Raw genomic sequence first — 26,429 nt, forward strand, 5'->3', positions numbered from 1 at the left:
GCCCTGGGGTGGATCTGCAGGGGCAGCAGGTCATTTATAGGATGCAGCCGCCATCGCAGAGCCGTCCCAGGGCTTTCCCCCAAGGCTCTGCTCCGGAGCTGCTTCTGGGCAGATGGTGAACCCTGATTGGTCGCCATCTACCCAGACAGGGGGAGGGGGTGGGCCAGTGAGCCTCCATGCTTCTCCAGCATGGGGAGAAGCCAAAAAAGATTTAAAAAATCATCAAAAGGGGGAAGTGCACAGGCACCCTGGTGCACGGGCACAGGGCCTCCTCTGAAGAAAAGGAGAAACAAAAAGACTGGGTTACAAGGAGTCAGAGGCCTGCCCCTCTGAGGAAAAGGTAAAGATGGAAACCTTTAATAGACTTTTTGCAGGGATTGGAAAAAAAACGACTTGTTTATCTGCAGATTCAAGGATTAAGAAAAATTGTAAGATAAAAAAAGAGGAGAATTTTGTTTTTTGTAACTGTGGTGGAAGAGAAGATATGGTCACTTATTTTTGTTGTTGTGAAAATTGAAAGTTCATCTTAACTTGTCATTTTGTTTTTCTTTCTTTTAAGTGGTGCAGGGTGATATTTCTGTAATTGTTCTTTCTTTCTTGTGTATTGTATGTTTTTTTAATTGGTTTTGTGTGGAAAAAATAAAAAAAACCCTACAGGTCTGAAAAGAAAAGGTAAAGAAACACCCACACATCCCGGGACGCAAGGAGGCACAGGCGCCCCAGTGCACGGGCAATCCTCCCAGCACTCGCTCCTTCACATGGAGATAACACGAAGGAGCGCAAACGCGGGGGGTTGGGGGCTCGCGGCACCAGCGTGCCATCGTCAAGACGAGCCCCAGGTATTGTCCACCACAGCTGGCAGTGGTTCTCCAGGGATTCAGGAAGGGTCCTTTCTTCACCCTACCTGAAGCTGCTGGGCATCAAACCTGGGACCTTTGGCGTGCAATGCAGGGCCTCTACCACGGAGCTGCGGCCCTTCTGTCCTGCTCTGTCCTGCCAAGGCTGGCCTCGGCCTGGCCTTAGCAGGGGAGTTCCCTGAGTTGGGATGCAATGGGAAGCTGCGGATTCTTTCGAAGCAGAAGCAAAAGCTCCTCCTTGTGGCGGCGGTGCAAGGAGAAGGCTCATTCACATAGTGGAAAACCAGCGGTTGCCTATAGGTCTAAACCAACCTTTGGCACTTTCTACTCTAGTTGCAAAATAGGAAACAATGAGTCTATGAAAGAGGAAGAGGTGAAGAGTTTGGAAGAAGGAGCCCGACTGCAGAGGTGACAGTGAGGCAAAACCAGAGGCTCTCTCAAACCACTTTCTGCTGTCTTACAAACTATTGGGTGGATCCAGCCATGGGTGGGGTGAATCAAAAGGGCCTTTCCCCTTCAAGTGGTCATCATGGCCTTGGAAGGGGAAATGTGCAAATCGCCCAATTGAACCAGTGGCTTGTTACCGCCCCCGCCCCCCAGCGCCGCCACTTTTTCCTACCTGGCTGACTCCTTCCACTCCATTTCTTCTCCATCATGCTGGAGAGTGTCCATCTCAGTGAACAGCGTGGGGTTGGGGGGGTCGTCATCTTCACCCAGGATATACCGGAGACGCTCAGCAGCTGGAGACACTGAACCAAGGATGGGAAGAGAGTTAAGGACCATCAGGTACTGCTCCTGGCCCCCCTTTCTAATCCTGCTCACTTGCTCCAGAAAACCATTTGGAGACCCTGTAAAAGATCAAGTTTCTAGCAGGGATGCAGTTATTGAGGAAAGCATATCTGCTGAAGGCTCTCCTCTTTGGAAGTCCCACCCTGGCCTTTGTTTGGGCTGAGGGAATCCAAAGGGCAAACTCTGGTGACCATATTTTTAGGGTGCCAATGAAGTGCAGTGTGCCATTGAAGGGTGCTTCCAGGTGGGGGCTCCCTCATAGTCAAGGTCTTGTGCAGCTGTTCCATCTTTTTATTTCCATAATGGATTTTCCATGGTAAGAAAAAAGATGGAAGAAGTGGTAGGAAAACACGGGAGGGTTACAAGTGGAAGAAAACGTCATCTGGACCCCCTGTAGAATTCCATGAATGAGGAAGGGTGATGGTGCAATAAAAACCTCATCTGGAAGCACCCTAAGAGTCATACCTCGGGATCTCCTGCAATACCTCAAGGGATGCAAAACAAGGCTGTTCAACATCTACATGAAACCGCTGGGAGAGATCATCCGGAGGCATGAGGCTGGGTGCTATCAGTATGCTGATGACACCCAAATATATTTCTCTATGCCTTCGACAACAGCGTCAGCTAACAATAGTGTATCTCCTCTGAATGAATGCTTAGAGGCGGTAATGGGCTGGATGAGAGAAAACAAACTGAAGCTGAATCCAGGCAAGATGGAGGTGCTTGCTGTCAAGGGCTCTGACCTGGGTTTGGAGGTGTATCAACCAGTTCTGGATGGGGTTACACTCCCTCTGAAAGACTGCGTTCGCAGCTTGGGAGTGCTTCTGGATCCGTCGCTCCAAATGACAGCCCAGATAGACGCAACGGCCAGGAATGCCTACTATCAGCTTTGGCTGATACGCCAGCTGCGCCCCTTCCTAGAGTTAGAAGACCTAAAGATGGTAGTGTACGCGCTGGTAACTTCGAGGCTCGACTTCTGCAATGCGCTCTACATAGGGCTACCTTTGTGCCTAGTCCAGAAACATCAACTAGTCCAAAATATGGCAGCCAGGCTGGTCACCGGTACACCTAGAGGTGACCACATTACACCAGTTTTAAAATCTCTTCACTTGCTGCCAATTAGTTTCCGAGCAAAGTATAAAGTGTTGGTTATCACCTTTAAAGCCCTACATGGTTTGGGTCCAGGTTACCTGCGGGATCGCCTTCCCCCATATAATTTGCCCCGCACACTCAGGTCCTCTGGGAAGAATTTACTCCAGTCAGCCAAAACTAGGCTGACAACTGTAACCCAGAGGACCCTTTCTTCTGCCGCCCCCAGACTGTGGAATGGCCTGCCGGAGGAGTTTCATCAGCTTAATACTTTCTCTGAGTTTAAGACAGCCGTAAAGACTAGTTTCCTCCGGCAGACCTACCCAGATGAATTTTAAACCTAAAGATTTTAAGATGCTGTGATTGTTATTTTAATATTGTATTGGTTTTATATGCTCTTTTAACTAATTTTATGTATTGTACAGTGTTTGCTGTTGTTCCCCGCCTCGATCCAGGGGGAGAGGCAGATGATGATGATGATGATGTGGGAGAGCATCTCTTGGAACTTTTCTACTGTTAATCTACTTTGAGTTTCATTGTAGAATTGAGATCTGACCTCTATGCAAAGAGCTTTTTCTTTCCTGCTTCTCCGTGACATAAACTGTAGGTGGTGCTGTGCTCTAGCAGAACAGTAAAATACACGTAGGAAAATAATTTTTCTTTTGTCATCAGAAATAATAGCCCACTTTCTCTGCTGTAAAAATGTATATATGGAGCACTGCTCTTAAAAACAGAAGTGAAATTGGGACTTGCGTAGAAAAACTCCTTGGACTGCAGAAGCCATCAGCTTATGAGTATCCAAGTAGACTGGCCCTGAGCCCTGTAGGAGGTGCCGTAACATTCCAAGTAGCTGTATGCTTCCCTGCATAATCATTTTAAAACTGGATTAACATACCTTCCCCCATGGTACACTGGGAAATGCAATTGTAGGATGGGGGGCTTATGATTGCTAAAAGTAGACAGTGCCCTCATGAAACAAACCACAGTTCCTGGAGGTCCTGGTGAGTAATCCATGATCGTTAACTGGTTAAAATCATGCTTTACATTTTTAATGGCTATATTCTCTTTGCTCCCTTGCCCCAATGCAAAAACCCCAAACTTCTCTTCTTTTCTCACAATCCTCTTCTTCGCCCTGTGCCTTCCAACGTCTGAAAAAGAGATAGGGGCACCGAGGAGGTTTCTGAATCTTGGCTGAGAAGCCAGTCAACAAAGAGAGGGAGACTCAAACAACACAGAACTGGGGGTGTCCTAAAGGCCAGACCTCTGCTCATCACCAGCCTGCACAGCTCAAGGCCTCTGCAATCCAGGCTGGAGTGTGCTACCAACGGAGAGCGGCAAGCAGCAGATTGCTTAGCAGTGCCAGCTGCTCCAATTCTGGAGGGCCCTTGGGCCAGGGATCCTCCCTGGGCCCCTCCTCCCCCCTCAGTGATTCTGCCCTCCCCCCACCCCATTATCACCAGCTGCTCTTGCGCCTTGCCTTCTTTCTTCCCGTCGCTGCCACTTGCTTGCTGGGTCGTCAGCAGAGAGCCAGGGAGGCGGCAGGGGGCATTTCCTCCCCTCCCCCCTCCCCAGCCTTGTCGGGGCCAGAGCAAGAGGCAGGTAGCAAGCAGGATTCATGGCCAATCTCACTAGTGAGAAAATTCCTCCCAGAACCCAGCCCCTACTTGCATTTAAATGAAGTTCTGCCCTAAATAATGTTGGGAATCGTGATTTCAAAACATGCATTTCTCTTAGAACTCAGAAATCACATTGTCATATCAAGATCTCTAGAAGATGGATCCATCATACTTCTGAGGTGTCCACCACATTCACAATTTCAGAAGGTGGCGAAGAGGAACCCCTTGTTCCAGTACTTCAAATAAAAATACCATTGGGAAAATAATAAGTTGATAGAGGTAAAAACAATATGCCCATTCAGGACCCATCGGAACAAAGATTATTAGCAATTAATGCCAAATGCCTCTCGCAAAGAGTGCTTGAAGTATGCAACATTTGGCAAAAACATGGGGAAAGGAAGTGTGTTACCAATTCAAGAGGTCACTGTCTCAATACCGTTGGCTTACAGAGAGCCTTTATTTGGTGTGTGTGTGTGTGTGTGCGTGTGTGTGCACACGCGCTAGATCTGCTTGATGAGGTCAGGGCCGGCCTCAACCAGGTGTTGGGCTGGCTTTTAGACTCAGCTGCACACCCCAGGGCACCGGCCCTCTTCAGTAGGCAAGGCCAGCCATGTATGCAATGCACAGCCTAGGTTACTTTGATTTCCACACCTGTTTCTCTACCTGTCAGCTATATGGACCTGAGGCCCCAGTGCAGACCATGGCCCCCTACGAGGATAGACTGCAGAAACTTCCATCAGGCAGAAGAAGAAACTGAAGTAAGTTTGACCATCTATACACCACCACTTTATAGCTGATTCACTCAAAATCCCGCAGCTTCTCTGCTGTGAGGCAGGAACAATAAATTCAGACAGCAGGAGGGAGCGCAGACTATCTGGTCAGAAAAACCACAACGCTATTTGGGTTGTCAAGTCTGCCCCCTGCCCTGCATTCCTGGACTTGCCCTGGACTTGGAGCAGCCCCCAGCAGTGCCCACTGGCATCATCATCATCATCATCATCAATCATCATCATTTTATTTATTTATTACCTGCCTCTCCCTCTAGATCGAGGCAGGGAACAACATTAAATACTGGCTTAACTCGAACCGAAGCCAACAAACAGAGAAACGATGTGGGGACCACAGAGCAACTAAAAAAATCACAGTAAAACAACACCATGAAAAAGCAGTTTCAGGGGCAAAAGTCTGATGTAGCTGTGAGTGAGCGGCTGCGTCATATAAACAATGCAGCACCACTGCGCTGCCATGATGGGGTACACAGGCCGTGTAGACACCCAGCCACCCCACAAGAGAAATGCCCTTGCCTGTGATGTGCGGCTCCTGGAGTTTCGGGCATTTTGCTCCCCAGTCTCTGACAAAGCTTGCTTGTCATTTCCTCCCTCAGACGACTTCAGTCTGAGTGGGTCAAATGCACTTCCTGGAGCCACATGAAAGAATTGGAAAAAGGAGAAGGTTTACTCAGCTGCCGTCACACTTGCTTAGAGCAAGCTTGTAGGATTTTCTTTTAAATCTCCACATTCATGTGGATTTTAGATCTTTGGCAGCAACAAAGCAGCAGGTGGGGCAATGTTATCCTATTCGTACGTCTGTCTGTGTCTATTTATAGTTTGTATATGTGCAGTGGATAAGAATGGATCTGAAGATGAATACAATCACAGAATCATAGAAGAGTAGAGTTGGAAGGGGCCTAAAAGCCATCGAGTCCAACCCCCTGCTCAATGCAGGAATCCACCCTAAAGCATCCCTGACAGATGCTTGTCCAGCTGCCTCTTGAAGGCCTCTAGTGTCGGACAGCCCATGATCTCTCTAGGGGGGATCTACACTACTGCTTTTAAAGAGCTTTAAAGCACTTTGAAATCGTTTTGAAAACTGTATATGCAGTGTGTCCTGGGCCCCAACAGTTGTCAAAACTGTTATAAAGCATTTTAAAGTGCTTTAAAGCAGTAGTGTAGATCCCCCCTAGGTAATTGGTTCTATTGACATATTTGAAGAGTGCTATCATGTCTCCCCTCAATCTTCTCTTCTCCAGGCTAAACATGCCCAGTTGTTTCAGTCTCTCTTCATAGGGCTTTGTTTCCAGACCCCCTGATCATCCTGGTTGCCCTCCTGAACGTGCTCCAGCTTGTCTACATCCTTCTTGAAGTGTGGTGTCCAGAACTGGGCCGGATCTACACTACTGCTTTAAAACGCTTTATAACAGTTGTAAAGCGCTTTAACTGCTGTGAAGCACTATAAAACTGTTATAAAGTGCTTTAAAGCAATAGTGTAGATCCGGCCCTGGACGCAGTACTCAAGATGAGACCTAATCAGTGCTGAATAGAGGGGAGCCAGTACCTTGTGCAGTTTGGAATCTGTACTTCTATTAATGGAGCCCAAAATAGTATTTGCTTTTTTTGCAGCCACATCACACTGTTGGCTCATATTTAGCTTGTGATCTACAACAATTCCAAGATCCTCCTGAGCCAAGTATCCCTAATCTTGTCACTGTGCATTTGTTTTCTTTTTCCTAGGTGTAAAACTTGGCATTTATCCCTATTACATTTCATTCTGTTGTTTTCAGCACAGCGCTCCAGCCCACAAAGATCACTTTGAAGTTTGTTTCTGTCTTCCAGCTATCCCACCCAATTTTGTATCATCTGCAAATCTGATAAGCATTCCCTGCACCTCCTCATCCAAGTCATTAATAAAAATGTTTAAGAGCCCTGAGCCCTGCAGTACTCCACTCGTAACCTCCCCCAGTTTGAGAAGGTACCATTGATAAGCACTTTTTGAGTCAAATTCTGTAGCCAACTGTGGATCCACCTAAATAGTTGTTCCATCTAGCCCACTTTTAGCTAGTTTGCTAATCAGAATGTCATGGGGCACATTGTCAAAATATATTATGTCTACAGCATTCCCACAGTCTACAAGGGAGGTTACCTAATCAAAGAATGCGATCAGATTAGCCTGACAGGATTTGTTCTTGACAAATCCATGCTGGCTTCTAGTAATCAATGCATTGTTTTCAAGGTGTTTACAGATTGACTTCTTTATAATCTGCTCCAAAATTTCCCAGGGATGGATGTTGACTTCTTTATAATCTGCTCCAAAATTTCCCAGGGATGGATGTCAGACTAAATGGTCTGTAGTTCCCAGGTTCCTCCTTTTTGCCCCTTGATTTTCTTGCAACAAAAATCTTGTGGTGTGTCTGTATGCCCTGCATACCCCTTGGTGGCTGTGCGGTGGTGCTGCCTGGTTTATGTGATGCAGCCGCCAACTCACACCCACCTTGTGCTTTCCCCCCCAAATTGTGCACTTTAAAAGTTGCTGAATTACCAGGACTTTTTGCTTTATTCCAAGGTCACCACCTGCTTTGCTCTGTCTGTCAGTGGTGACTTTGTTTTGCATTGAGGCCGGGGGCATTCTAGGGGCAGGTCAAGGCCCATGGTAGGTTGTGGGGACATGTGGGAAGGCCGGGCAGGGGGTGGGCTACATGAGCAGAATGGCTGCTGGAGCTGCCCTGCTGTGCGGGATTTGCTGTTCCCACCCCGCAGCTGCGATGCTGCAGGGTTTTGAAGGAACGAGTGGTGAAACGAAGCTATCAAGACACCCCCTTGGTCAGACTGTGGATTTTCCCCCCAGTTCATTGGTTACCCTTTCCCTCTGAAACAGCCTTCTCTGCCTGCAACACCATAGTGAGTAATATACCACACTCACCATACTGAGCCCATTTTTGAGGGGTTCCATTTTCTAAAGTGAGAAAATACCGGGATTTTCTCACTTTAGGTAGGACTGTTTGTCTGCAGGATCTAGGGTGAGATCCAGTTAGATGCTAGATGAAGGGTCTGTGTTGGAAGTAAGCCTACAAGTAGAGTAAAACAAAGGCTGAAGCCAGGGATGGGGAACCTTTTTCCTGTGACGGACCATTGACACATGCGAAAAGTCGGGGGGGGGGGCACAGGTAATGGTGGGCAGAGTGGGAGCCAAAGCTGGGCAGTGTGGTGTTTGCAACATTGCAGGGCGCTCTCTCTCCTGCTTCCCCCCCCTCCTCTTTCTGTTTCATGCTGTGTTATCCCCCCTCATATGTATTAGGCTACAAGGTTCCCCCCTCCAGCTTATTTATTTATTAAATTTATATACCACCCCATAGCCGACGTTCTCTGGGCAGTTTACAAAAGTTAAAAACTGTGGACATTAAAAAGTATACAAAATTTAAATTTAAATCCATCAAAAAATATAAAAACAACAGTATCCATTTTAAACAACAACATTTCTGGGGTCCATTAAAAAAAAGAACTTAGCATATGTTGATAAATGCTGTTAAATGCCTGGGTGAAGAGAAAAGTCTTGACCTGGCGCCAAAAAGATAACAATGTTGGCACCAGGCGAGCCTCATCGGGGAGATCATTCCATAATTGGGGGGCCACCACTGAGAAGGCCCTCTGCCTTGTTGCCATCCTCTGAGCTTCCCTCGGAGTAGGCACTCGGAGGAGGACCTTAGATGTTGAGCGCAGAGTACGGGTAAGTTCATGTCGGGAGAAGTTGTTAAACAATCACAGGTTGTGCTTACTGCCACTGTCTGATTCAATGGAAATGAACTTTAGCACATGTCTTTCGGAACGCTCTATTTTCTTCCTCAAAAAACTTGCATGAAAGAGGTGTCTACTTGACTGTGTTTATGGCCATACAAATGAATCCTGAATCAGCAAAAAAGGACGAGCTCCAAATATTGACAGTGTAGCCTCCTACTCTATCCCGTCTTTTTATTCTAGGGTGACCCTATGGAAAGGAGGACAGGGCTCCTGTAGCTGTAACTTTTGTGTAGAAAAGGGTAATTTCAGCAGGTGTTATTGGTATGCGTGCAGCAGCTGGTGAAATTCCCTCTTCATCACAACAGTTAAAGCTGCAGGAGCCCTGCCCTCCTTTCCAAAGGGTCACCCTAGTTCTGAAGCCATGTTAAACTAATACACGTAAATGCAAAACACTTTTTCGTCTTGGAAATGCTGTTGTTTTCTGCCACAAGAATCACAACGGTCCCAGAAAGAATAGGATGTTCGCTGCACTATAGAGATTAACCTGCTTAACCTATATAAGAGCCTTAAAGTCAAATTGTCCGGACTAAGGTGATATTGGCAAGTGTTTAGTGGACTTCAAAGGCTTGGCGCTTGTATTTCTGATTTCGAGTTCCTCTCACAGACGCGCCCAGGCTGGGCCAAAGAAGCTTTGGGGCTAAGAAGATGATCTTAACAAAGCAAGAAGAAGCCAGCCCTGGAGCAACAGTCCTGGGCTTTAAAGCACTTTTACCCAGCTCTTCAGCCTAAAAGGCTCCAAAGCAGCTTACAGAACAGTAAAAAACACAAGTCAGTCCCTACTCTCAGGCTTACAACCTAAAACACATGACACAAAAGGAAAAAGGAATGGGGAAGGAGGAGGAAAAGAAACAAACACAGCACCAGTTCTTAAAGTTGCAGTTCATATAATGACTTTTAAAGGTGCCTCTTAAATAAGGGTGGGAAGACTTGCAGGATCTTGTTTGTTTTACCACCAATCAGAAATATACCCTGGCTTCTGCCCCACCAATCAACACTGTCTATTTTTACACTGTTGCTATTGTTAGATAACTGAGAATCAAAAACCCTTGATGATCTGCAAATTACCCAGATTACCAGTAGATCCTGTCCACTCCTGCCCTGAAGTGCCTTAAGATCTGACCTTAAGATATGATATGATCTAAAGATATGATCAGGTCTGCCAATTAATTAAAGGATCATGGAAACTGTCTAAATGCACAGGAAGCCTCAAGGCAGCTGTGTGATAGTGTGGCATTGATTATATGATGCTGCTGCAATCGCACACCTGCCCCGGGGCTTCCCATGGAAGCTCCAGAGAAAAAAGTCGGGAACTTACCCCCGCCTTTTTCCTCCAGAGTGAGGTGAGGACGTGCAAGACGGCATCAAGGCAGCCGCAAAGCATCTCAGTGGAGGCGTGGCGGGCTGGTGCCTGGTGGAAAGCGGCCTGCAATTGGTTGCCTTCCACCAGGAAGAGGGCGGGGGCGGCTCCGGTCCCCAGGTGGCCAGCCAGAAAGCCTGCGCTCCCTCCTTGGTGTCAGGATTACCTGACACCACCCCAGGGGAGGGACAGCGCAGGGTTTCCGAGAGATGTGGCACCAACCTGGCGCCATGAAGACACCCCCATGGAGTTAGAAAGTACCTTGGAGGTCACCTAGTCCAACCTGCTGATCAATGCAGCATCTGCAGGATGAGACTGCAGCATCCCTGACAGGTGGCCATCCAGCTTCTCCTCGAAGGTGTACAGCAAAGGAGACCACACCACCTCCCAAAGCTGCACATTCCACTGTTGAAAAGCTTTTACTATAAGGATTTTACTCCTCATGTTTAGCCAAAACCTGCTTCCCTGCAATTTCCACCCCTGGGTTCCACTCCTCCGGAACAGTACAGCACAAGTCTGCGTGGCAGCCTGCCAGATATCTGAAGGCCACCCTCAGGTCTCCTGCTAATCTTCTCTTCTACAGGCTAAATATACCTGAATTCCAGCTCTTCCTCTTGCCAGGCCTTTCGCCATCCTGCCTGCCCTTATTCTATTAATCATATGGGCTTTAATCAATTAAAATGTGCAGCCCTCTCAACTGCGCCCTGAACTTGGAGATGTCTGATCATCCAATGGAGGGCAGGAGGTATGGCGCAGGTGATCTTCGCTGTCCCGTCCTCCCACCCTGCAGAGTTCACTAGAAATCTCCTACGCCCTCATTGGACATTCCCGTGCCAAAGGTAGTTTCTAATTGGTTCAGATCACTGCTACTCAAATGTAATTTTTTAAAACGCTTTCCTTTAAAATGGAGTTATTACATCTTTATACCGCCCAATAGCCGAAGCTCTCTGGGCGGTTCACAAAACTTAAAACCATGAAGAATATAATAAAACAACCAACAATATAAAAACGTGGCCTCTTCTGTAAGGCAGCCATACACACGGCTTCAGTTCAAAGATTCTGCTGCATACTTCTGCCACATGGGGCAATTTCCCTCCACACCTGCAGTCTCCCATTCCCCCAAAGCCTGGGTCCAGCAGGTCACAGAAGTCAGTGCAAGGGGCTGGGGACGGGCAGCCCTTCCTGTATGATTGGAGCCACCTTCCCTTTGCCTCCAGCAGGGCCTGCGGATCCCATGCCCAGGGCTGGTAGTGTGGCTGCCATGGCTCTCCTCACAGTCAAATAAGTTTTCCAGCTATGCAGTCCTATAAAAAAGATTCTACCCACTTTCTACAAAAAATAGAAACAATAACTACATCACCCAATGACCTTTTGGTCACAATGGACGTGTGCTCGCTATACACAAGTATTCCACAAGAAAAAGCACTTGATATAGATTTTCAGATGCTTCAAAAACGTGAGGAATGCCATCCACCTTCCCATTTTTTACTAGCTCTAACAGACTTGGCTCTACGTAAGAACTATTTCGCTTTTAATAAGAATTTCTACTTCCAAACAAAGGGAGTGGCAATGGGATGCCCTATGCCCCCCCCCCCAATAGCCAATCTTTATATGCAGGATTTTGAAGAATCTTACATTTTCAATAATAACATGTATGATTCACATCTTACCACCTGGCTGAGATACATTAATGACATCTTCCTAATCTGGCAAGGAAATCTAGAAGTATTAAAACAATTCTTGAGCTGGATCAATACAAGGGATATCATATCAATATTAAATTTGAAAATACATACAACCTGCAACAAATCCACTTCTTGGACATTTTGGTTAACAAGGAGTCCCAGGGGTTGACAACTACTATCTTCAAAAAACCATCTGATATAAATACCTTATTATGGTATAACAGTCACTATCCCCAACACCTCAAGAACAATCTACCATATGAAAAGGAGGACAGGGCTCCTGTACCTTTAACAGTTGCATAGAAAAGGGAATTTCAGCAGGAGTCATTTGTATATATGGAGAACCTGGTGAAATTCCCTCTTCATCATGCAGTTAAAGGTGCAGGAGCTATACTAGAGTGACCAGATTTAAAAGAGGGCAGGGCACCTGCAACTTTAACTGTGGTGATGTAGAGGAAATTTCACCAGTTTCCCCATATATACAAATGACACCTGCTGAAATTTCCTTTCCAATACAGCAGTTAAAGATACAGGAGCCCGGTCCTCCTTTTCATAGGGTCACCCTGTTACGGAAAAACTGGAGCCCACACGGAGAAACTGGAGTCCACACCAAAGTTATTGTCCAAACAGATAGCTTTATTCGCTAGCGAAACAGCAGCCCGGGATGAGTCCACGGGCAGCTGCCCTGGGGACTGGGAGGAGGGGCTTTTTATACACGCCCCTCATGCAGAGGAAACGCCCACACTTTTACACAAAGGAATTGCGTGCGCATCTTGGCAGCATAGCACAACCGGTTCAAACCTGTTCGGTAGGAATGTCTGCCTCGGACTTCAGGCATGCGCAAAGAACACGGCCTTCATTAAGGTCATAACCGGAAATGACAGCCAGTTCCCTCACATTCCCCCCTTTGATACACTCTTAGCGAAGGCACAGAGTGCTATCATTATCCTAGATTGTCATCATTGACAGGGACTGGCCTGTAATCCTGCAAGGCCATTAGATGCACTGCAGTACGTTTATCTGCAATTTGCTCTATCATGTCCTTCAAACTTTGTATAATCATTGGCATAAGACAGGGTAACAGCAAGCATAACATAATTCTTATAACAACAATACTGATCATCTCTTTTAGCCCACCAAACTAATTGAACCATGAGCCTAAGCCCTGGCCTGAAGTGAGCTTGGCCATGGGCGATTAGGAGGTATGACGGTTTGATTTGGTCAATAGGACAAGATAGTTTGGTTCAGCGTGGTAATGGTCTGACACGGGGTTTCTCCGATCTTGGGACCCCCGGAAGATATTCTTTGGATGCACCGCCTTCCAATTAGGGTGTTTGTCAGCATCCACTGACTATGGGGATTGGGGTCAGTGGTCTTATTATACGGCTGGCTGACATTGTATTCTTGGGCTTCCTAAGGCCATTGGTCTCCTAGGTTGGTTCCTCCACATACATAACAATTAGATACATTCAGAGTCGCAGCGACAGTTTCTGCAAAAGTGACAAAAAGGTTGCGCGCTATCTCTGGCACTTCAAAAGGCTGTTCGACTTCTTTCTAAAGTCTTGGAAGAAGTGCTCTTGTATGGTGTGGCCTGTTTTTACAAACTGGGTGAGCTTCAGATAAATCCGCCCCAGGGGATCTGCTCCCCGTCCATGAATGCGGAGCCCGAATTGGTTCCCAAAAGTGGTCACGAACTGTTGTGGGTTAAAAACGGTAAAATTCACTAAGTTGCACTGTTGTGCTTTGCAGTTACTGAGGACTGGCACTTTGGTTAAAGAGGCGTGGATTTTACTAAGGGGGGGTGTTGTTGGATAAGTGGCCCACCATACACAGTTCTAATAAGGACAGCTGTTATCGCAATTGGCTTGTTTGGGGATGGTAGTCTGCATCGGGTCTGTGGAGGGGCATATATATTTGTCTTCGTGCATGTATGTTTTCTCCCAACTGAGATCCCCACACTGATCTGGCCAGTGGGAGATCTTACAAGGGTCTATGATCACAGAAGCTGGAGAATTTGGGGTTCTAAGGGGTATTTTCTGCAATAGTGTACCTTGCTGGTTAGCATCTCTGACCTCTAGGTGCCATTTAACAGGATTTTCTCTGGGATCAAAACATGTGACTTTGTCATTCAGAGAACATGCTGAGAAAGAAACATTACGGAAAGTGCAAGACGTTTTGGTCTCAGTACACTGCAATTTACTCTGATATATAATAGTCTGTTTGATTTGGTTATGCAGTTTCACTGTTTGTATACAAGAGGAGCAGAGATCAAGTTTTGACTTCTGGGATGATATGCTCAGGGTCAGCAGGAAGAGCAAAATAGGCAAAACGTGCTTCGGGCGGTGTCCACCTCTTCTTTCCAGGTTGAGAGGGGATGCAGCGCCCCCAGTTATTTCGCTCCCTCGGTTGCCGGTCCCGAGGAGTCTTCTCCCGTCGCGTCCAGCGGTGAGGGCTGTTTCCTCAGGGTGAGCTTTAGGCCCGCGGCTTTTGTGGCCTGCCATCTCTCGGGTGCGGCTAATTTTGCTCGGCTCCAATGAATCCAACTGGAATTCCCTTGGACCTTTAAAGCAGTAGGCGTAGTTGGTCATCCACTTTGGTCCGTGGGTTTCCAGCAGGGCTTTCATGGAGTGCGAGGCAGTGATTTCTATGTGCTGTCCATAGGTAAGTTTAATGGCTTCAGTTAAGGGCAGGCATGCGGCAGCGATACATCGGAGACATCCTGGCCAACCTCTGCTCACATGATCAGTATTCTTGCTTAGGTATGCTACAGGCCAATTCCACGAACCCACTCTCTGGGTCAGAACGCCCACGGCTGTGCCCTTCTTTTCGTCTACATAGAGGTGGAAGGGCTTGCTGATATCAGGTAGTCCTAGAGCGGGTGGACTGGTAAGGGCTGATTTAAGATTCCGGAGGCTCTCTTTTGCTTTAGATGTCCAGTCTAGGGTCCCGGATTCAGGGACTTTCTGTTTCAAGAGTTCATAGAGGGACTGTGTCAGGGCGGCGTAGTTCAGGATCCAGATCTGGCAGTACCCTGCCATGCCCAGGAAAACTCATAATTCTTTTTGTTCCGGGGCTGGGGTATACAATTGATTGCCTGGGTCCTGCTGGCAGCTAAAAGTTGAGTGTTCTTCTTGATGATAAAGCCCAGATATGTCACTTCTTGTTTGCAGATTTGGGCTTTGGCTTGACTAGCACGGTAACCTGCAGTCTCCAGATGTCTGAGCAGGGCGATGGTGTTCTGGATTCTTAAAAAAAAAAGGTAACAAGTCCATGTCTGCAGGGGCTTTTCTTTTGATGCATTTACAAATGAAGCCAGTAAAAACAATTCACTGAGCATTTATATTCCTTGGCTGATCATGGTTCTCAAAAAAAAGTCTTTCAGTCATTGAAGAGTCTGATCAATGTCCATCTTGTGAGGTCTTAAAACACCTGGTCTTTAAACAGGGAGGTCATGATGATTCTTGGCACATCAGGGTAACAAATCCCATCTTTCTGGGTTCTTGAAAACTTTGAGTTATTGTGCTAATTCCAAGTCTTCTTTTGCATAAGGTGGATTCAAATACTGAGAAATGGGCTAGCTCCAATTATGGCAGCTGTTTGTAGACAAATTAGCCAATTCTTTTGGCAACATCAGGGCTTCTAACAGATCAACTGTTAATTCTCCATGGGTCACTGCTCTATAGGCAGTCACAAATCTTCTTTCTTTCCAAATCTGTCCATGTGATATTTTGAATCAGTAAATATAGTCTTTTGCCTGAAACAAGCATCAGGGCTTCTGTGCATACTACGAGTTCAGCTGCTTGTTGTACAATTGTAGCTGGATCCATCAGTAAACAACTCGAGGTCATCGTATAGGTCTGGGCGAGGTTTGGTGCCAAGTTGCAAGACTTCAAGTCATGCTCTGGAACTTCTTCTTTGTAGTTCAGGTATCAACGTGGCAGGATTCAATGAGGCAAGCCTTGGGTCCACAAGGAGGTTGATCTCATATCTGGACTGGCAGGTGGGGTTCAGGTGTCAGCTTCTTCCACTGTACTCCACTGGTCTGTGCCACGTTTTTGGCACAGCACGCTTGAGGCTGGTATTGCAAACACAGTAATGCAAGCTGGAGTTTTTAATTGCTTTAATCATTTCACAAGTCCATTTTTAAAAAGTAATAGCTGTATTCTTCTTCTGGCTTCTAATTTCAAAGGATACTGATGCAAGAACACAGGGGTGCTTTTAGATTTCAATTGTAGTTGCATTTAGGGCTCAGGCTCAGGGCTCAAAGCATTTCAAAAGTTCTATTAGGCCAAAGTTAGAATATCTCTGCCCCCCCCCAAAAAAAAAGAGCCACTGGGCAATTTTCAGAACACAACGTTCAAAACACACACAAAAATATAGCAATTCAGTATTTCCAATCTTCGTCAGCAGAGGACGCAAGATTGTCCATTCACTAACTTTTTCAAGGCAGGGCTTCTTCACCCCCCTTTTCCTTCTGGTCAAAAACCATGCCACATACACTAACCTTCAAACACTTTCCTTTTTTTTTTCTTTTTCTTTTTCTTCCTCCCCTATGTTTCAACTTCTTATCTTTCTTTACGTCTTGTATTCACATACTTTTACATACTTCTGGCATTTAGCAACATACTTTTTCTTTCTCCCATCTTGGCACAATGGTTGGCAAAACTATTTGTGCTTACAAGGAGCTTTTTAACTCAGGCAGTGAATCTTCAAAGCTATGGAAGACATTTCTTCCGTGAAATGGGGTTCTACATTTCTAATTATCTGAGGTTAGTGAAAGACAAAATACACAAAGTCTTCAAAATCTTTGGACTACTTCCACTGAGAACAAAACTTTTACTGAAACAAAACTGCTTATCTCTAGCTGCTAAGCATAGAGAAGCAAAAAAAAACCACTAGGGAGGAGGCGAAGGGGGATCCGTAGGAGGGAAACAAAAAAACGTTCTCTTTTCACTTGGGCCGGGTGGAAAACATAAACTGACAATTTTTTTTTTTTTTTTTTCACTTTAACACAACACCAACTTTTCTGTAGTAGCGGAACTGAACAGTGGGCACCGTTGGTGGGGGCCTCATCTGGGGTGCCGTAGGCAAAACATAAGGCAGCGGCAGTTCTTCCTGAGGACAAGGTATGATTGGTTTGTCCTTTGAAGCACTGTAAGTGAGCTGCCTCAGGCGGTGGGCTGGATTCTTTTTATCTTTCTTCGCCTTTGTACATTACACTGGGTAGTGTCAAAAAAAAAAACTTCTGCAAAAAAAGCTCTACCATGAATCTAATGGAGTGGAAGAACCTCCCCCCATCCTAACTTTCTAAACTCACCAGACAGACAGACAAATCAGGTGGGTAGACAGGGAACCAACTGGCTATCGGTAGTGGGGGAGTCAGCTGGTGAAACAATAGGTTCACAATCACACGCTGCCAGCCCACGTTGCCGGAATTTCCAGGTACCAAATGGCACCAGAGGACTGATGGATCCAACGGCCAACTATGGAAATCAGGCTGCCATTCACACACCAATTACACAGACAACACCCTCTTTCCCAAATCCAGCCCAGCAGAGAAACAGAAAACAGAGAAACCTTCCGGCTTCTGAGGGGTTGATCCAGCCCCTCCTTCAGCTCCTGGGAGCCGGCTGAACAGAACAGAAACAGATTACAGAGAGAAACATTCCGGCTTCTGAGGGGTTGATCCAGCCCCTCCTTCAGCTCCTGGGAGCTGGCTGAACAGAACAGAAACAGACTACAGAGAGCTCATTGTTACTTGCCTGTTTGAAGTTCCGGCGCCGGTTAGAAAGGTATCTGTAGCAAAACTTCCACAGAGGTTCAGCTGCGTCCACGCCGCCCCCTCAGGTCGGTCCGTCTCCAGATCACCAGGCATCAGCGAAGCCGAAGGCAAGCTGACGGCGCGCTCCCGATGAGTGTCGGCGGACGCCTGGGGGGGAGCTGCGAGGAGGCAAGCTGGAGTGGGGGAAATCTCCCTGGCAGGCTGTCCAGTACTCCGTGAGGTTTCCTTGTTGAAGGAAGCGGCCCCACGTTCGGGCGCCAGGAATGTTACGGAAAAACTGGAGCCCACACGGAGAAACTGGAGTCCACACCAAAGTTATTGTCCAAACAGATAGCTTTATTCGCTAGCGAAACAGCAGCCCGGGATGAGTCCACGGGCAGCTGCCCTGGGGACTGGGAGGAGGGGCTTTTTATACACGCCCCTCATGCAGAGGAAACGCCCACACTTTTACACAAAGGAATTGCGTGCGCATCTTGGCAGCATAGCACAACCGGTTCAAACCTGTTCGGTAGGAATGTCTGCCTCGGACTTCAGGCATGCGCAAAGAACACGGCCTTCATTAAGGTCATAACCGGAAATGACAGCCAGTTCCCTCACAACCCTACCATATGGCCAATTTTTAAGATTGAAAAGGAACTGTTCCTGGGACCAAGATTACATGAGGGAATCACAAGCACTTACCCAGAGATTAATGGCCAGAGGTTACCCTGCAAGGATTGTGGATTCAGCCAGGATTAGAGCAAACAAGAATACACCACAAAGTCTTCTGGCACCAAAAACAAGGACCGCAACGGAGCGGATTTCATGTGTACTACCATTCAATTCTATTACTAAAAGATTGCAGAAGCACATTCACCAGAATTGGTATTTCCTGCAGTATCTTCCTGGTCTAACATCAAAGCCACTGGTCACTTTTAAGAGAACAAGGAATCTAAAAGATTGGCTGGCTCACACAGACCATTTCAAACACCAGAAGAAGCGCACGATACAAAACCAATCCACCATTCAAAAACCCCTATCATTCAAAAATCAAACCAACGGTAAGAAAATACAGATCAATGATTTTCTCAATTGTCATTCCACAGGGGTGATTTATTTGATTGTCTGACCTTACAACAAGCTTTATGTCGGAAAGACCTCTAGAGAACTCAAGGTTAGGATAGGGGAGCATTTGTACAATTTAAGACATGAAAAGACAAGAGCTCCCCTAGTACAACATTTTCTAGAACATAAACATAAACCTGAATCAATGAGCTTTTGGGCAGTGGAACAAGTAAGGAGAGGAGAACCTTTACTAAGCAGATGGGAAACTTTCTGGACTGTATATTTAAAATCATTATATCCATTGGGAATCCAATGATTCCCTGGAGTGGAACTCTTTCAGATAAATAAATGCAGACGAACCAGATATGGCTGTTATATAATACATCATTCAGAATTAGAAAGTTAAGTTCTGGCAGAATCATCGTTTCAACCTTATACAGACACAATGTGGTTGTTTTACAATCAGGACAGATAAGTAAACCTTCTCCTCATCTCTCATTCTCTCTTACTGTCAATGATGTTACGCTTACTCCGGTCAAGGAAGCTCGTAGCCTTGGCTTTATATTTGACTCCTCGCTCTCCTTTATTCCTCATATTGAGGCAGTAGCTAAATCTTGTCGATTTTTCCTGTATAATATTGCCAGGATTCGATCATTTTTGTCTGTCTCTTCCGCCAAGACGCTTGTTCATGCACTGGTTATTTCACGGTTGGACTACTGCAACCTTCTTCTCTCTGGCCTTCCTTCTTCTCACATCAGTCCGTTGGTTTCTGTTCACCACTCCGCCGCAAAGATCATCTTCTTGGCTCGCCGCTCTGACCATGTTACTCCGCTTCTGAAATCTCTCCATTGGCTTCCAATTCACTTCAGAATCCAATATAAACTTCTCCTGTTGACCTTCAAAGCTTTTCACGGTCTAGCTCCTTCCTATCTCTCCTCTGTCATCTCACACTATTGCCCCGCTCGTGCTCTTCGCTCCTCTGATGCCATGTTTCTAGCCTGCCCAAGGGCCTCTACTTCCCTTGCTCGGCTCCATCCATTTTCTTCGGCTGCCCCTTACGCCTGGAACGCTCTTCCAGAACATTTGAGAACTACAAGTTCAATCGCAGCTTTTAAAGCTCAACTAAAAACTTTTCTTTTTCCTAAAGCTTTTAAAACCTGATGTTGTGCAGACTTTATACTGTTAGTTTTACCCTACCCTGTGCCTGCTTACCCTACCCTGTGCCTGTTTGCATTCTCTTCCCCTCCTTATTGTTTTACTAGGATTTTATTAGATTGTAAGCCTAAGCGGCAGAGTCTTGCTATTTACTGTTTTACTCTGTACAGCACCATGTACATTGATGGTGCTATATATAAATAATAATAATAATAATAATAATAATAATAATAATAATAAGTAACACCTGTTACAAAGGTCTTACCACAGAACAGTTTGACTGCTGGTGGAGACAGAATGAACACGACTGCGGTTTTGTAAAAACATCCGGAAGGTTTTAAATTTATAATTACTTCAAAAAGTAATTTATTTTGTTTAACAGGTTAGTTCTTTCTTATGTGGGGGTAGAGACAAAAAAACGGTTTAGATAAGAAATGTGGTCCTAAAACATAACAGACTGTAATGAAGATGAGAGGTAGACTGTTAAAAAATAAATAAAAGAAGTTATTTATGACTATATAGGTGGGAACAGATTTAGGGAGTGGAGGAGAGTGCTGAGTTAATATAAATAACTACACTTGTTGTAATAATAATAAAAAATACAAATTCTGTAAGCTATGAGCATTTCCTCTAATACAAACGGTTAAGTTGATTACAGTATATCATGAGTTGGTTAGTCCAGTAAAAACTTAGTGTAAAGGTCCATATATTGTATTAGACTATGAGTGTTGTTCCTTTTATTTAATTTGAAGTTGGATGAATTTGTTTACAATGTAATATGACTTTATATATATTACTTGAATGTCTTATAGCTCCTGATGAGGGATCTCCAGATCTGAAATGTTGAGCGTTGTACAAGTTTGGTTGAAAGTTTTTTGAACATTATTATATTTTTACATTTCGGATAAAAATAAATTTCTTTTGACATTTCTTAGCACCAGAGCTAGTAGCCTCTTTTTCTTATAGCCTTTTCGTGGTGCTTTTTCCCTCTTTTCCCCTCAACTCATTAGAACTACACCTGGGAAAGCCCTAGAAAATTAAGGGTTTTCCAGACATGGTTAAAAGCCCTGTGGACGCAGATCGCTTTATCATTTTGGCTTAATCATCCTGCAATACAACTTGTAAAACCTGCACTTCTTTCACACCCTGAACACAAATGCTGAATGCAAATATTGCTGAGATAGGCGAGGTTAGCAGGCTGCTTGGTAGAGGGCAGCTATGATATTTGGCCACCATTGGTAGGGTCACTTAAAAACAAACCAACAAAACCCAGCCAGAGCAGAGCAAGGAAAACTGACATCACAAACGATCTTGCCCAAAGCCCAGCATTTCTAAAGGTCACATATGGAAGGCTAAATTTAGCAATTATCAATCAAATCAGAACAACATGTAATCAAGCGCCCCAGATCAGGCAAAAGATCATTGAGTTAGCAAGTAGGCAAGCATATTCCAGCCCCGGAGGATGCAAGCATATCCCAGCCCAGGTATGACCTAATTACAGGTCCAGTTGCAAGACTGGGAATTTCCCCCACTTTTGGAAAAGGTCATGACTTACAGAATCATAGAAAAGCAGAGTTGGAAGGGGCCTACAAGGCCATTGAGTCCAACCCCCTGCTCAATGCAGAAATCCACCCTAAAGCATCCCCGACAGATGGTTGTCCAGCTGCCTCTTGAAGGCCTCTAGTGTGGGAGAGCCCACAACTTCACCAGGTAACTGATTCCATTGTCGTACTGCTCTAACAGTCAGGAAGTTTTTCCTGATGTCCAGCTGGAATCTGGCTTCCTTTAACTTGAGCTCATTATTCCGTGTCCTGCACTCTGGGAGGATCTAGAAGAGATCCTGGCCCTCCTCTGTGTGACAACCCTTTAAGTATTTGAAGAGTGCTATCATGTCTCCCCTCAATCTTCTCTTCTCCAGGCTAGACATGCCCAGTTCTTTCAGTCTCTCTTCATAGGTCTTTGTTTCCAGACCCCTGATCATCTTGGTTGCCCTCCTCTGAACACGCTCCAGCTTGTCTGCGTCCTTCTTGAATTGTGGAGCCCAGAACTGGACGCAATACTCTAGATGAGGCCTAACCAGGGCCGAATAGAGAGGAACCTCACGTGATTTGGAAGCTATACTTCTATTAACGCAACCCAAAATAGCATTTGCCTTTCTTGCAGCCATATCGCACTGTTGGCTCATATTCAGCTTGCGATCTACAACAATTCCAAGATCCTTTTCGTTTGTAGTATTGCTGAGCCAAGTATCCCCCATCTTGTAACTGTGCATTTGGTTTCTATTTCCTAAATGTAGAACTTGGAATTTATCCCTATTAAATTTCATTCTGTTGTTTTCAGTCCAGCACTCCAGCCTATCAAGATCACTTTGAAGTTTGTTTCTGTCTTCCAGGGTATTAGCTATCCCACTCAATTTTGTGTCATCTGCAAATATGTAAGTGTTCCCTGCACCTCCTCCTCCAAATCATTAATAAAAATGTTGAAGAGCGCTGGGCCCAGGACTAAGCCCTGCGGTACCCCACTCGTTGCCTCTCCCCAGTTTGAAAAGTTTCCATTGATAAGTACTCTTTGAGTCCGATTCTGTAGCCAGCTGTGAATCCACGTAATAGTTGTTCCATCTAGCCCACTTTTAGCTAGTTTGTTAATCAGAATATCATGGGGCACTTTGTCAAAAGCTTTGCTGAAGTCAAGATATATGACATCCACAGCATTCCCACAGTTCACAAGGGAGGTTACCCGATCAAAAAATGAGATCAAATTAGTCTGACAGGATTTGTTCCTGACAAATCCATGTTGGCTTCTAGTGATCACCGCATTGATTTCAAGGTGTTTACAGATTGACTTCTTTATAATCTGCTCCAGAATTTTCCCAGGGATGGATGTCAGACTGATTGGTCTGTAGTTCCCAGGTTCCTCCATTTTGCCCTTTTTGAAGATAGGGACAACGTTAGCCCTCCTCCAGTCATCCGGCACCTCACCCGTCTTCCCTGATTTTGCAAAGATAATAGACAAAGGTTCTGAGAGTTCTTCCGCTAGCTCCTTCATTACTCTAGGATGCAGTTCATCGGGCTCTGGAGAGTTAAACTCATTCAAGGAAATTAGGTGTTCTTTGACCATTTGTTTATCAATCTCAAATTGCAATCCTGCCCCCTCAACTTCTGCTTCACTCTCTCCAGGGGGGTCATAGACCCGCTTTTGGGAGAAGACTGAGGCAAAGTAGGAATTGAGCACTTCAACCTTTTCTTTGTCATCTGTTATGAATTTGCTATCCTCATTAAGCAGTTGAACCATTCTCAGCTTTAGCCTTCCTGACGCCATTTCGGCACTTCTGCGCCACCTGTCTGTACTCTTCTTTTGTAGCCTGGCCTTCCTTCCACTTCCTATATGTATCCTTTTTTGTTTTCAGGTCATCTCTAAGCTTTTTGTGGAGCCACATTGGTTTCCTCTGTCGTCTTCTATCTTTTCTCCTTGTTGGAATTGTTTGTAACTGTGCCTTTAAAATTTCCTTTTTTAAATACTTCCACCCATCCTGCACTCCTTTTCTCATTAGGCTCACTTGCCACGGGACCTTACTTATCATAGTTCTGAGTTTATTAAAATCAGCTTTCCTAAAATCCAGAGTACGTGTATGGCTACACTCAGCTTTTGTCTCCTTCATAATCAAGAATTCAGGTATAACGTGGAGGGAATCTACACACAGTCTTCGGGGCGCCTGGAGTGCGCCTGCAGTGCGCCCCGAAATCGATGCTGTAGACAGTACCTTAAGCGTTCCAAGAAGAGGCGGAGGAGGAGGCGGCGGCAGCGGCAACCCCGCATCGCCCCTCACGGGGACGGGGTGAAGAGTTGCTGGTCCCGGCAGCTTCGCCAGGGAATCAGCTGGGTTCTTGGCGCTGCCCACCTGCCCGCCGGCCTCCTGTTGCTGGCGAAAGAGCCACCCGAGCCCACCCGGGTTGGAGAGCTCGGTGGAAGAAGCCGCCGGCGGGTTCTTCTGCCGAGCTCTATGACCCGGATGGCTCTTTCGCTGGCAACAGGAGGCCGGCGGGCAGGTGGGCGGCGCCAAGGACGCAGCCGATTCCCCGGCGAAACCGCCAGGCCTGGCAACTCTTCACCCCGTCCCCGCGAGGGGCGATGCGGGGCCTCCGCCTCCTCCTCCTCCTCCTCCTCTGCCTCTTCTTGGAACGCTTAAGGTACTGTCTACAGCATCGATTTCGGGGCGCACTGCAGGCGCACTCCAGGCGCCCTGAAGACTGTGTGTAGATTTGCCCTTGGTCACTTTCCCCCAGAGTTCCTGTAACTGCCACTTTATCCACTAAGTCATCCCTATTGGTCAATATCAAGTCAAGGGTTGCTGATCCTCTAGTTCCTTCCTCCACTTTCTGTAGGAGAAAGTTAACACCCACACATGTGAGGAATTTCTTGGAAGGGCCGCTTTTGGCAGTATTGGTCTCCCAACAGATATCAGGGTAATTGAAGTCCCCCATCACTACCACATCACACTTCCTTGAAACACAGGCAATTTGTTTCTCAAAAGTTTCGTCCTCGTCTTCTCCTTGATTGGGTGGTCGGTGGATGAGTTGGTTCCAGTCCAACTGGCCCAACCCGGCTGAAATCACAACGGTTCTGACTCCTCAAAGCAGGCAGCTTTTGCTGAACTCGCTCAGTCTCCTGGCCTCCCCACTCTTGGCAGTGTGGCACATGACTCTGCTAATTCAGAGTCATGTACCATAGCAAATGCCAGAGTTCTGTGCCCACTCAGGGCCAGATATCTCCGGCCATTTATTGTGGACAAGCCTAGTTAGTCCCGGCTGCTTCCACTCATCAGCCCAGTGAGAAATTAGAACGCTGCAGAATACTGTTGTTTTACCACCACACTGCTACCTTTCTGCCCAGGTTTCCCAGAGGCTGGCTGCTTCGGTCCTGGCTCGCCAAGGCAAAAATCTACTGCAACTTCTCTTTTTAACGGGCCTATTTTTCCCTCGCTGAGACCATAAGAGTTTCAGCATACTCCGGTCTTTGGCTTCAGGAATGGGTTTGTCGAAATGTATATTTTAAGCCCTATTCTATCTTCTCTACTCTACGCCTTCTTTTTACTGTATATTGTGCCACTGTGATATAATTCAGCCTGTCCTTTAAACATGATTTGTTCAGAAGCCCAGCCGTCTCATACAGCATTCCCCTGTTGAACAAATGGGAAGAACCACACACACACCTAATTTGGGCACCTCTCTTGTCCCTTCTTCACCACACTTGTGGTTAAGCCACTCTCTCTGGAGAAATGGTCTTGATGCACAATGTGATATTGAGTCAGCACATTAACAATACAGATTCGGAAGCAGCAGTAAGGGGAGCTCGGCAGAAGGCCTGGAAATTGGTGTCTCTCTGTGTGTATTTTAGCTGTAAGTCACCCCCATCCTGACCTTCGTCACGGGGGACTGCAGGCCCTGGCGCACAGCCACTATCCCTGCAGAATCTCCTCCACCCTTGAAAACCCTAACCCTTTGAAGTCCCCCAGTTCGCCAGCCCCGACTTCTACAACTCCTCTTAGAACCATAAGACCTACTCAATCCAATCCGGACGATCCGCAGCTAGTCCATGCACTGCAATCCTCAGTTTAGCACCCCAAAGTATTCTTAAGCTAATTTCCCCATTGTTCAAACACAGTGCATAGATCTTCACAATATCCATCTCTTGACTGTATCCACCCTGAATGTTTTGCTCGTAAGCAATGAAATTAGTCAATGATATTTTAGGATTTCTGTAATGAACACCCTATCTGGGGCTCATCTACACCAAGTGGGATATTCCACTATGAAAGCGGTATATAAAAGGCAGGAGACACTATTACTTTATAGAGGTATTGAACTGCACTGCAGGAGCCACACTACTGCTTTATAGTGATATTGAAGTGCACTGACCACTATTGGGGCCTTTTGACACATACCATATACCACTTTCATACTGCTTGGTGTGGCTCCTGCATTTTATATACTGCTTTCATAGTGGAATATCTGGCTTGGTGTAGATGAGCCCTGATAATTTCCCCAAGTAATGACTGCACTCCCCTCCCCCCGGTGCTTAACAAATCCTCCATTTTTAAAGAAACCTCTTTGTGTGCGTGTATCATTGGGTCCCTGCCTGCAAAGATGTGCTAAAGCTAAAGCATCCCTTAACGGACGCATGTCTCAGAACATGTGCGAGTTTGCAGACATGTCTAGACAGCACATGCAGTAACAAGGGGGCTGTCTATACTCCTTCAAAGCCCTGCAGTGGCTGTGAAGTGGCACTGCACCAGCTATACAACACAGCCACAGATTTGCAGCCACCGCGGGGCTTTTTCCTGAAGCTGTAGTGTAAAAAAGTCAGGGACTTACCCCAACCTTTTCCTTGGGAGCTAAGTCACCATGGTTCTTCCCGACTGGCCACCAGACACTGGGAAGAGCACAATGGGTGGGGGTGGGGATGGGATCCAGAACGCAGAACCCAC

The 26,429-nt window shown here is 46.2% G+C and overlaps 1 protein-coding gene across 1 annotated transcript in view; it reads right to left on the reverse strand.

Annotated features, from left to right (window-relative positions):
* The window catches only part of SLC4A5 (solute carrier family 4 member 5), a 124,317-nt gene that overhangs the window by 79,111 nt on the left and 18,777 nt on the right, over positions 1–26,429 (reverse strand). Inside the window, exon 3 of the mRNA XM_063139273.1 lies at positions 1,477–1,606. Within this exon, the coding sequence (XP_062995343.1) occupies positions 1,477–1,606 (130 nt within the window). The remainder of the gene's footprint in view (positions 1–1,476; positions 1,607–26,429) is intronic.

This window comes from Elgaria multicarinata, chromosome 12, assembly GCF_023053635.1.
Source record: "Elgaria multicarinata webbii isolate HBS135686 ecotype San Diego chromosome 12, rElgMul1.1.pri, whole genome shotgun sequence".
Lineage (NCBI taxonomy): Eukaryota > Metazoa > Chordata > Lepidosauria > Squamata > Anguidae > Elgaria > Elgaria multicarinata.